Genomic DNA, 12,528 nt, shown 5'->3' with positions numbered 1-12,528 from the left:
GTCTTTGTGCTTTCATTTTGAGAGTGCAGATTGCACAAGTTTTATTAATATGTATAACTTTATTTATTTTATTATTAACTATAACTTTATATATATAGTTTAAACAATATTTACTCTTTTCCCAAGTGTATATAACTACTACTGTAAGAAAATATCAGAATTCAGAACATACTTTCTGTATTATATTTGCTTGAATTGAGCCGATCTAATCCTGTTTATATAAATTAAACCTGCTCCCGATCAGGTTTAAGCTAGCAGAACTGTTGCTATGACAACAACTCTCGGATCAGCTTTGAAGAAGGAAACGATCCTGGATTGTGTCAAACCATCAATATCCAAATCCAGCTAACTGAGTAATCCACGTACGAAGAACGGACCCCCGGTGAACACTACGACCAATCAACGCTGTTTAAGAACGCGCTCAACTGCACTGAAATGTTAGCAAGTAATGGATGTTTTTAAAGCTTCAGTATCGATTCATACTGAACTCAATACTTTTGACAACACTAGTATTTACTTCTAATTCTTGTTCTGAAAGTGATTGTAGTCTGCATAAAAACCCCTCAAACTAAAACACATTAAAAATATAGTATAATTTTTTCATCTTCTTTGAGAACACAGTGGTGTTTTTATTTAAGACCACACTGGTGGTTTTAGGCATACAATGACCCCTTGCGGTTCTAGTGTTAAAAAACACAACCAAACGAATCAGATCAGAATAACGGTGTGCTGATGTGAATCTATTAGACTCCAAGACTGACCTCTGTGCCGATGGTGGGCTGTACTCCGGCATGGGTCGATCCTGGAGGCGGTCCACCATATTTGCGCTGGCCTGTCGTCACGTCAAGCGTATAGCCAGTTCTCTCCAGCAGAGCCTGGCGAAGCGGCACACAGAAAAGCACTTGTAACTGGATCAATAGTAAAAGAACGAACGAGAACCAACAGCGGCTGGACAGAACAGACAGTAGAGAAGTGAAGCAGACTGACTTTGATTTTGGCCTCGTCTGGTCCTTTAGTAGAGTCTGACACTTTGGTCCCCTGCTTCTCCCTCTGCCTGTACGTCTTCATCACTCCACAGAGGAAGGCACTTTTATTCTGTGCAAAACAAAGTGAGCATGAGGTGTGTGTGTGTGTCTGTGTGCCAGCAAGTGGACAGAAATAAAAGAACAAGAAAAACTGAGACCGCATCAGAACCATTGAGTTCTCCTTCTCAACTAAATCACACTTAAATCACACTTAACATATAAGACCGATAATTAAGCTTAAAGGAAACCATGCTTGTCATTTGTTTATTTTTGTTGTCATTGTTACGACCACTGATTTGCCTTTGATGTTTAAATCGATTTAAATTCATAATTCAATACGATTTACCAAACTGATCGCACTAAAAACAAAATCTGTACGGTATGGTTCGGGTCATCTTTATCTTAATACTTGTGTATAAATGTTCATAACTAACCTTTCTATGAAAAGGTTTTTATTATAGCTGCGGATCAATGATCTGATGATGAAAAACTACGCAACGCATACATTTAGTCCTCATTTAGGTTCAGAAACACGCAACTTATAGCCCAGTCAAGAGCAAACCTCTCATCTTTAATCTTCAGCAGCACATGTAACCTCTGTTAGAGAGTAAATCCGTCATTCTGAGTTCATAATAGTCCAAAAGGCGCCGATAATAATTAAACATGGCAGTTTGTTTATATTTTAGGTTGCTGAAAGTATCAATTGCTCCTTTGTTTTTTCCGGCTTGACGCGCTTCGCTCTCACGTTTGTCCGTTTCTGAAAGGATCTGATGTCAGAAGCACTTCAATGATCACGCACATGTTGTTATCATCAGCTCAAAAAGTTTGTTATTTCAAATGTAGAAGCGTGACGAGTGACTGCCAGCTCTCTCTCTCTCTCTCTCTCTCTCTCTCTCTCTCTCTCTCTCTCGAGAAAGTGAAACCATTCATGCTTTAGACGGCCTTGTAAACAACAACGAGGCACATGTTAGACTCTGCTCTTCTTCATGGCTTTGTGGCTGTTCATCAAGACAACAAGATTTGCTCTGAAGAAGCTCTGGTCGACCATGGCTTGTTTTTATATGCATATATTATTACAGTGTAATGTCTCTGTTGTGTATTTAAAAATGGCGTTTCCTTTGAATTCTGACCTATCAATAAGCAGTTTCGGAAATGCGTTCAATAACATCTGGCCAATGAGTGATTTGGATTGTCACATGACTGCATTTTGGTTCTTTTCAACTGGTTCGAACCAAAGCCAGCAGTGTGGTGTTAAAACGACCTAAAGACGGCAGAAAATGCAACAACGTATCATTTGTTGCCCTTGGTCCGGACCAGATGTGAAAACACCAAAAGGCCATTTTCACGCTAAAAAATTTAATTATAGCATAATTAAAACACAAAAGAATAATTACATTTTTATTTTTAATGTTATGCTGTCCACAAAGTGCTTTTTTTAAAGACCATAAAACTGTAACATCTTAAAAGCTACTTAAATGCAAGAATCAAAAATGTCAAAGACACTTGGTGACAGGAAACATTTGAGACTTTGTATTACTTTGTCAAACATACCTGAACGTGCGACAGGTCGCTGTCTTTAAACTGCAGGAGGACTTGCAGTGCGCCTTCTTCGTTGAACTCTTTGAGAGCTTCAATCGCTCGATCGTCGAGATCGCTGTGAGACACGAGCCCTGCACGAAAACACACCCTTTACACACAACAATCTGCCAACACATTTCACCTTATAAATTAGCAAACAACCAGAAAGATTGAAACTTTTTCACATGCTGATATTCACAAATTCAATATAAAAATCCCACAGGCCCTCTCTAGACAAACAGATATTTTCAAAACCACAGTATGGTTGTTCGTCCACACAAAGACGTGGCATCAAGCAACAGAAACCGAAATTTTGACACCTCCAGCCAGAGAAGATTTTTAGGTTGCTTGTGGTTCTTTTGCACCTCATGACGTCAGCATGCGCAGTTTCTTCTTTCTGATTGGCCAAAATGGCTTTATTCTAATGCTGAGCTCTCACACAAACACAGAGCACCCACTCTCTTTTTTTTTTTTACCTCATGTAAATTCGACAAGTTTCATGATTTGAATTTGCATCCGTTTTGAGTGAATTTGCCGTGTCGCACATTCTGCATCATTCACACCATGTGACGATAATTCACCCGTGTTTGCACTGACTTATGTAACTCCTCCAACAGTTAATTATGCTTTTGGTGCGAACACAGCAAAGACTTTTAAATCACTTCCTGTTGATTCTGCGTGGCCTTGAAAATAATCACAATGTATTTTCATGTGGATGGAGAAACAGAGATGAAAAAGACTCCTGGAGAGCCACAGCTCTGCAGAGTTGAGTTTTAACCCTTATCAAAACCCTAATCAAGCTAATCGAGTCCTTCAGGCTTGTTTGAAACCTACAGGCAAGTGTGTTGAAGACAGGTTAGAAGTAAACTCTTGACACCCCTGATTTTTCGCTATATCGAAAAGGCACATTATAGATACTGTGGGCACTTTAAAAGTAACTAATAATTATTCACCGCGCATCACTCTGCAATTGTCACATCACAAGATATGCAAGTTTGAGACTGAGTTATAGTTGACCAGGAGCTACAGAATTGTGTTTAATTACTGCATTTATACAGAATTTATAAGATTTATCCCCAAAAAAAAAAATTGTGCTTAGAACTTTTGTTATGTTTCTATTCGAACTATATACATTTCAAAAGCAAAAACAAGATTTTACTTACCCCACTGGCAGATCAGTTACCTTGCATTAAGGAAAAGCTCCTTAATTTAGCCTTATTTTTTCTGAACAAAACAATATTTTTTACTTCATCTAAGAATTTTTATGTTGGGACTAGGCTTGGGTGGTAATACAGTAATATAGTATACCGCGGGATCTAAAAAATAGCAACGGTGTCAGGTTTAATACTGTCATAATGAACAATGCACTTAAATAGGAGACAAGTATTAAATAGTAAATATTATTTATTTAATGCCTACAAATGCATATGCCTGATTGTCATCACGGGACAGTGTGGAGGAAAGGGGGGGAGAGGGGGAGAGAGAGAGAGAGAGAGAGAGAGAGAGAGAGAGAGAGAGAGTCTCGGTTTCGACCGAACAAGGTAGACGTGGTAAATACAAACTAGAGGTCTGCATTCCCGCTGCTGAACCGTGGGGCCAGACCAGATTTTTTTGCGGTGCAGGAATACATTTCTGAATAAAGCGCGGGAGTGGTCGGTAACTCAGGTGTAATTTGTAAACAATATCGCTCCCGAGCACGCGCGCATCCACTTGGATGCTGTTTGTGTGTGTGTGAATGAGAGAGAGCATAATGCTGTGTTGCTTGGTGCTCTCTCTATGTGTGTGTGTTTGTGTGTGAATGAGAGAGAGAGCGTGGTGTTGTGCGTTGCTTGGTGCTGTCTCTCTCTCTATGTGTGTGTGTGTGCGCGCATCCCGCTCAGATCTCTAATACGAACAAGACCAACAGGTGACCGCGAACCTAAGGTCACATACACGGTATTCAGTTTCTGAATGGTTTAGGCACAAGCCAACAGTTTGGTGATCCTGTCTGAGCCTTAAGTCATTTTTTTTTTTATTATTAGATTAGATAAGATGCAGAAAAAGCAACAGCGAGACAGCTCTGGAAAAAGCTGTTCCTCAGTCTGCTGGTTTTTTCCAGGGGAGCCAGAAGCGCCTGCCGGAAGGCACAGTAATATGCACGGCAATACCGGATACAGAGGTAAAATAGGGAGGGAGGTATCAAAATTTGGATTCCGCCCAAGCCTAGTTTGGACTAGAGACAAAGCAAAATTAAAAAAATAAATAAATAAAATGTTGTGATCATTTAATTTCTGCACCTGAACACAGTTAGACTCCGCAGAAAACCAATTCAAACTTTGTGAAATTGTATTCATATCGCCATATTTATCGCAGGACAATACAGAATCCCAATATCAGATTTTCCATTATCGTGCAGCCCTACTTTTTTCATAATCAATTTTATTATCAGACCCAATAGTAAAAAAATATATAATAATAGTATTATCATATAAAACACTGCAAAAAAAAAGAACACTTCCAACAGCCACACAAACACCACACCGCATACAATCCTATAGAGCAGGGGTGTCAAACTCAGTTCCTGGAGGGCCGCTGCCCTGCAGAGTTGAGTTCCAGCCATGCTTCAACACACCCATCTGTAGGTATCAAACAACCCTAAATGTGCATTCACACAGGGCTTCAGCGTCAACACTGGGCAGAGGTGTGTCTGACGTTGGGGCTGATGTGATCATCCCAGCAGCATCAGCCAATGAAATTAGTCCGCAATCAACTACTGCCTGAGTTGGGGTATTTGCAAAAAGCGATCTGATTGGCTGACGCTTGAAAGGTTTAGAAATTTCCAGCGAAAAACGCCACTGAAGCGGCGTAGATAGATCCACAAGGCAGTTCGGCAAAGCCTGACATGACCCATTCAAAGTGAATGGGAAGCGATGACGCTGATGCACTGTGTGAATGGTAAAGCACTCAGTTTGATCAGGGGTGTTTAATAAGGATTGGTACTAAACTGTGCAGAGCTGTGGCTCTCCAGGAACGGAGTTTGACATTTGTCCTATAGAGTGTGAAATGTGTTGCTCATCTCACCTGCGATGTAAATCTCATCTAGTTTGACCGCAACTTTTCTCGGTAAGCCTGCATCTAGTAGCGTCTGGAAGTGCTCTGAATGGGTAACTGCTGCTGAAGACTCCACCGGTTCATCCGTACCACCATTTCCATTTATATGCTCCGTGGCCATGTCTCCGTGACCTGTGCAGATGTAAGGGGCCAAATTAATCCAAAACTGGGTCAAAGTTGAGTGTACTGGAGGCTGGGGTCTGTCTTCATCAGCAAGCAGAAACGCTGCAGGATAAACCTGATTTTACTCACTGCTCATTGATCAGAAACACTTTCTTATTGTTTTATGACGTAGCGAGCATGCAGTTTTAATAATGACAGTAATAGCGTCAGTATTTCCATACAAAGATGCAAGGTAAATTTATGCGCAAAACTGGATTATCGCTTAAAAGATTAACGAATAATGCAGCATTTCCGTCCAGTGAGTGAAAAAAAAACAATCACTGATAAACTGGTACCAAATATCAAACATAAAAACAGAATGTGCTGCATGTGTGTGTGTGTGTGTAATGCCGATCACACACAGTTTTTTATCAGATGATCAAAATCACATGCCTTTTTAATGCCCATATTGGAATTTGTTCAGTGTTTTCATTATAGTTTGTGCATTTTTGTAGTGAATAAAATGTTTATTCTACTCATTTATGCGCATAAGATCATACTTTCAAATTTTAAGCCCGTCTTGCTATTTTCATCAAGTATTTATGCCATAATCCAAAATGCGCATAAAAACAGGTGGACGGAAACATGCATGTTAAACCACATTTTGTTTTAAGAAAACCTTTCGGGGTAATGTTGAATTATTAAGTCACTCTTTATCAAATAAAAATACTAAAGCATCTCAAAATGATGCAGCAAAAAGAAAAAAGAAAAAGCCCAACCATAAGGACAAGTTTGTATTCAGTTTTTTTACAGCGGTTTAGATCGTCATTCACAAAACTGACTTTTACCCAACTTATAATGCAAGTCAAAATAGATGTCTAAATATCATTCAGAAGGGCGCCACCATGCGTTCATTGCATGTCGTAATTTGCATCTTTGGATGGAAACATAGCTACAATTAAACATTTACACTTCATTTTAATTGAAGAGGATCTTTAAATGTACACGTTTTGCAAAAACGGCCATTTCTCTCCATTTACTGGTCTGAAAACGGTATGAATTTCATTCTGTTGAACACAATAAAATTAATCTGAAGCATGGTGAGAAAGTAGCCACTGACATCTACAGTAGGAACACAAAAACTCAACGTCAGACAATTAACTTCCTTTGTGTAAGAAGAAACATGACAGATAAATGTTTAGAACCCTTTGAGTGGGCAAATGGTGAAGAAATTTGTATTTCTTAAAGCATGTTTAAGAGATTTCGTTATTTGTGAAGCTGGAACTCAAAACTAGTCTTATGTTGGGCGGGAATATTTTTAGCAACAGCCAAAAATGCATTATAAGGATCAAAAATTAGGATAAAAAATAAATAAAGATCATAATCCATGAAAACATTGTGAATTCCCTACAGTAAAGATGAAATGCCTCCATTTTAGATTTAATTTGAGAAAATTAAAATAGGCCTGCACAATATTGAAAAAACCTGACATTGTGATGTTCCCTTTTTCTGCAATATGTATAGCGATATGAATATAACTTCACCAGATGACTTAATTCGCTCTGTTTGGTAAGAATTCAGATACAGGAATGTAATGATCAAACGTAAAATAGCACTGCATAGTCTTCATTGTATAAATAACACAATAAAATATTTTTATGAAGGTTTCAAATGGTACAATTCCTAGTGTCTGAACATGCTTATACAGTCACAAGCCTTAAAAATATGCAAATGATAAAAATTTGCCCTATTATAATAAAAATCTTCAATGACTCCATGTTCTGAACTGCGACTCCTGGTCAAATATAACCCTAATTCAACATTGCAGATCCTGCGATGTGACTAGTGCAGATGCACATATTGCTATTGGTTTATCAATGCGAACAGCTCTAACTTAAACAATTTTAAAGACAATTTTCTTCATACTTGAATTTTCTTTAAACACTCAGATCACAGAATTTAGCCGCATCTCACCAAAATATTGCCCTAACAAACCACACATCAATGAAAAGCTTATTTATTAGGGGTGTCACGATTTCGATTTGAAATTTATGCTCAATTTCGATTATCGAATCAAAAAATAGAATCGTCGATGCTGCCACGCCCCCATGTCACGTCAGCTTGGCTTGCCAAGCGGGAAAAAACAGGCTTGTTGAAGTGCTTGTTAAACTGCAGAAGCAGGAGACCCGTCGACAGAGCTTAAATCCTCTCCTCTTTCAATGAAGTCGCCGTTGTGTAAGCATTTTGTATTTCCAGTGAGTTATGTTGACAACGTTCGTGTTGCCGACAAAAAAAAAAACACAGTTTTGCAAGCTCTGCTATGTACGCATTACGTACGGTTCGTCCGATAGACAACACCGGCATTGCGATCCTCCACCCGCCCCCGTTGCAAATCCGCTCGTGAAAAGTACACACTCAGGCCCTGTTTACACTGTCTTGGTTTTTAAATGGCATTTTAGAACGACAACGATTTGACATCCACAGTGGCGTGTAGCATTTCTGAGCAGCCCTCCTTCCTCTCTACCTCTGAATATGTACATCACGTGACCACACAGACGCACTCACAGCCATGCGCTCGAGACAGCAGGTCCAGGCAGTCAGAGGACTGCTTCAATCTTTCACTCACTTGTACTTCGTCATTTTAGTGAACACCTCAGATACTGTTGGCTGGTTCCTGTTGGTTGTGAGTCTTTTTTTACCGACGCCATTATAACGACACAGATCACTGCCTATTCACGAGTCCCGCAGAAAAAGTGATTGACAGGTGGTAATTATGTGTGTATCTTGCCTTTATTCATTTACTGTATGATTTGTTTATGGGTAAAACAAAGACCATGCAGGTCAGGTAGTTTAAACAGTATGCTACAAATAATTAATTGGTCATTAATTAATTAATTATTCATAATCGAAAATCGAATCGAGCCTTTAGAATCGAAAATGTAATCGAATCGAGAATTTGGAGGATCGTGACACCCTTAATATTTATTCAACTTTCAGATTCCGCATAAATCTCAATTAAAAAAAAACTAACACTTGACTTTTTTGTGGTCCAGGGTAGGGCTGCACAATATATCGTTTCAGCATGGATACCGCAATGTGGTCATTCACAATTGTCACGTGGCAGGATGTGCAATGCTGAGTTTGTATTATAATTGATCATTTGCATGAGTTTTGATGCCTGCAATTAATGCTTTTAAAATTGTACAAGGTGTAAGAAATTGTACCATTTGTGACTTAACTACGATTAATTTTATTAAATTATTTTGATCATTCAGTTACTGTACTTAAATATTGTTAGACTCAGAAAATGACAAAATATTTTATTTCAAAATATTTTTCTTGTCTGTATTTATAGTTATACATGAAAATACTCCCAACACATGCAAATACATGAATGCACTGCAAACAGCACTGACCACAATGAAAATGTGTTGTAGAACCCTAAAATGTTTATAGACTGTTTATTAGATTTGATGGAGATACAAATGGTAAACATTAATTAAATCACTGACTAAAAAAGTGCATTAGAATATTCAACACATGCAAATAAAGAAAAGCACTGCAAATAGCACCGACCACAACAAAAAGGTCTCGAAAGACCGCAACAATTGTATAGATTGTTTATTAGATTTTATGGAGATGCACTGCAGAATCATCTCATCTCATCTCATCCTCATTTGTAAGTCGCTTTGGATAAAAGCGTCTGCTAAATGACTAAATGTAAATGTAAATCTGAGTCGATCTAACGTTATTAATTCTTTCCAAATAGAAATATGAATGCAATTTCAACGTTTGACTTAATATCGCAAAATATATTTGCAAAATAAAATTGCAATGTCAGATTTTTCTAATGTTGTGCAGCCTTAAGGCCCGTGCACACCGGGACACTTTTTGCTCGCCTTTTCAGTCGACGTTTGATAGGGCTGTGCAATTAATCGAAAATCCGATTTCGATGATGGCTTCTAACGATCATGAAAAACCATTAATCGAGATAAACGATTATTCCATTATTTACCGCCCTCTGTCCAGTTCTCCTCACTTGTTGCTCCTAAAAGCGCGAAAGACCGCATGCTTATGTATGTGCGGCGTGCAGACAGTCAGAAGCATGCGGTCTGCACTTGGTCTCATTCGCACATTGTGACGAGCAGAGAGCACACACATCTAAAGTCATTAACGAGAATGCTTTAATGTTCAAATAGGTGTCAAAATGCGGTGTTTAGTGATTATTCATATTAACCATCATTTTGTAATAAACAAACGAGTTAAAAATCAAGACACGAGAAAGAGAAACCATATTAAAGTGACAGAGCACAGCTGCCGCCAGTTTTATCATGATTAATAAAACAACGAGAAAATCCCTCTTTGCTCTTGACTGAAGACTTTTCTAGCTAAAGTGTTTCTTACGGTGAAGATGCTAAAAGCACAGTTTGTTTCATATTTTTATTCTATTGTATTTATTTCTCTTTCCTTTGCAGGGAGGAAAATAATATATGCAGTTGAAGTCAGAATAATTAGCCCTTCTGAATGTTAGCAACCTTTTCCCCCCAATTTCTGTTTAATGGAAAGAAGATTTCTCAACATAATAGTTTTGATCATTCATTTCTAATAACCGATTAATTTTATCTTTGCTATGATGACAGCTCATAATATTCTAGTAGATATTTTTTTTTAAATACAAACATTCAAATTCAAAGTGTGATTCAAAAGCTTAATTAGGCAAGTCCTTATATAACAGTAGTTTCTTCTGCAGACAATCAAAAATATATATTGCCTAAAGGGGCTAATAATATTGACCCTAAAAGAGGTTTCAAAATATTTAAATTGTCTTTTATTCTAGCCAAAACAAAACAAATACGCCTTTCTCCAGAAGAAAAATATTAGAGGAAATACTGTTAAAATTCCTTGCTCTGTTAAACATTATTTGGGAAATATTTATTTTTAAAAAAATTCTCAGGAGTGCTAATAATTTTGACTCCAACTAATAATCGTTTGGAATAATCGTGATTACAATTATGACCAAAATAATTGTGATTATGATTTTTCCCAAAAATCATACAGCCCTAGGAAACATACGTTACCAACCCGTCATCACTTAACAAGTGGATTGTAACGTTAAAGCGCCTCTGGCCACACCCCTTTACTGCGCGGGGTGTATGTGCGTAACCTGAAGGGTTTATGACATCATTAACCCAGATGTGTTTTTTTCTGTAGTCCACAAACTATGTTTGCTGTAGGCTAAGCTACCTCTGTAAAAGCCAGTCTCTCTTTGCATTCAACTTTAAGCATATTGCATTCAGTATTATTGTTTATTTTCACACAGCTACATTACACATCAACTAAAGTTTAAAATGTATATCGTAGATATGGCAGTGGATAACCCCTTTAAACATGGTCAAGCATTTGGTAGAGCAGGCAACTAAAACGTTAAGTGGATTGAACAGAAAACAATTGAGCTGTGAAAGTAAAAATAATCTCAAGGATTGTGTTGCTTCAGCTCATTTTAAAGGAGTAGTCTGAACAAACAGCAGAATCATGTATTGAGTGCAGTTTCGTGCGTGTTTCATCACTCAGATCTCCACGTGTTTGATTCCCGCTTCACGAGCATGTGCACTGAGATCATCTTCATCATCATCATCATGCTGTCTACTGAGGGATAACCACCATTTAGGTCACATCCTCCTCATCACTGCAGATCTTTATCATTTCACCATTCATCACTTCAATAGCTAGTGATCAATACACTTTAGCTTAACAATACTATTTATTAACCAACTCATCATCATACTTCTACCACTATAATAAAACTAGCAAATGGTTAATCTCCATATTAGTCGAGTGTGTATAAAATGACGGACTGGCGTCGGGCTCTGTCTCTTTGTTGTGTCACTGTGCAGATGCTGAATGACAAGGGCACACTCGCTAGGCCACAACACCAGAGCTACGTGGACACTCGGCGCTCTGATAAACACAGTTCAAGCACATAAAATCCGACACTAAACAGAAACACACAAGCCTTCAGCTTCGCGATCGAGTAATTAACACTTCCTGCGGAAAGTTTCGTCATGCTCGGACGTGTTAAGTTTGTTTGTTTGTGTGACATAGTGTATGTGTGTGTGTGTTAGGGAAGGAGGGGGCATCGTGTTTGTTGTCCACCAGCAAACATAAAAGCACACAATGACTCCGCCACGCCAACTAAACACTGTACGTGTGTACGAAATCAAAACGAAGAGAGTCCGGGAATTATTGGTAAACGTGGCCGTGTATCCGCGCGCGCGTGCCGCCGCTGAAGCCGGTGCCGCCGTGCACTATTATCCACTGAAAACCACATATCACAACGCGCTCAGCCTTCGCCAAACTGAACAGAACGCTCTCATACCTGTCAGATTATATCTTGGTTTGTGTTGGGATAAATCCAGAGGGAAACGTATTGAAAGAGGATAAAGTGGCCAAATCCCGCCGTGTCTGCTATCTCACTCTTTTCAATAGGTCTGGTGCAAAATGGCGGCGAAACTCATGCCGCGGGAGTTTTTTTCCGCTTCCGGTAATACGGGGTTTCTCAGGCAGCCATTGGAGGGGTCACGTTACACGGCGAAGCGCGTTCGGGATGGCATCATGGATGACATATTTAGGCTACTGTTGCTCACTGCTCTGCCTAGTGTTTACTCTTTACACTGGCCCAGTTATATAAAGTGTACTGTTTACTAAGATTCATTTTTAATAAAACATCTAACCT

General features: G+C 38.7%; 1 protein-coding gene across 13 annotated transcripts in view; it reads right to left on the bottom strand.

The window, feature by feature from the left end:
* The window catches only part of syncripl (synaptotagmin binding, cytoplasmic RNA interacting protein, like), a 27,569-nt gene extending 15,271 nt beyond the window's left edge, over positions 1 to 12,298 (bottom strand). For 5 of the 13 annotated variants that reach the window (XR_012392630.1, XR_012392631.1, XR_012392632.1 and 2 more), the window contains exons 1-5: positions 12,172 to 12,298; positions 5,664 to 5,825; positions 2,577 to 2,695; positions 988 to 1,095; positions 762 to 875 (exon numbers count right to left, since the gene is read on the bottom strand). Coding sequence is in view for 8 of the 13 variants with exons in the window: in XM_073926967.1 (XP_073783068.1) it covers positions 762 to 875; positions 988 to 1,095; positions 2,577 to 2,695; positions 5,664 to 5,814 (492 nt within the window). In the remaining 5 variants the exon portion in view is untranslated. 13 annotated transcript variants of the gene reach the window in all.
* Between the last annotated feature and the right edge of the window lie 230 nt (positions 12,299 to 12,528).

The sequence above is a fragment of the Danio rerio genome, chromosome 17, assembly GCF_049306965.1.
Source record: "Danio rerio strain Tuebingen ecotype United States chromosome 17, GRCz12tu, whole genome shotgun sequence".
NCBI classification, from domain to species: domain Eukaryota; kingdom Metazoa; phylum Chordata; class Actinopteri; order Cypriniformes; family Danionidae; genus Danio; species Danio rerio.
Note: the sequence above shows the minus strand (reverse complement) of the source record. Positions and strands in the feature narration are given on the sequence as shown.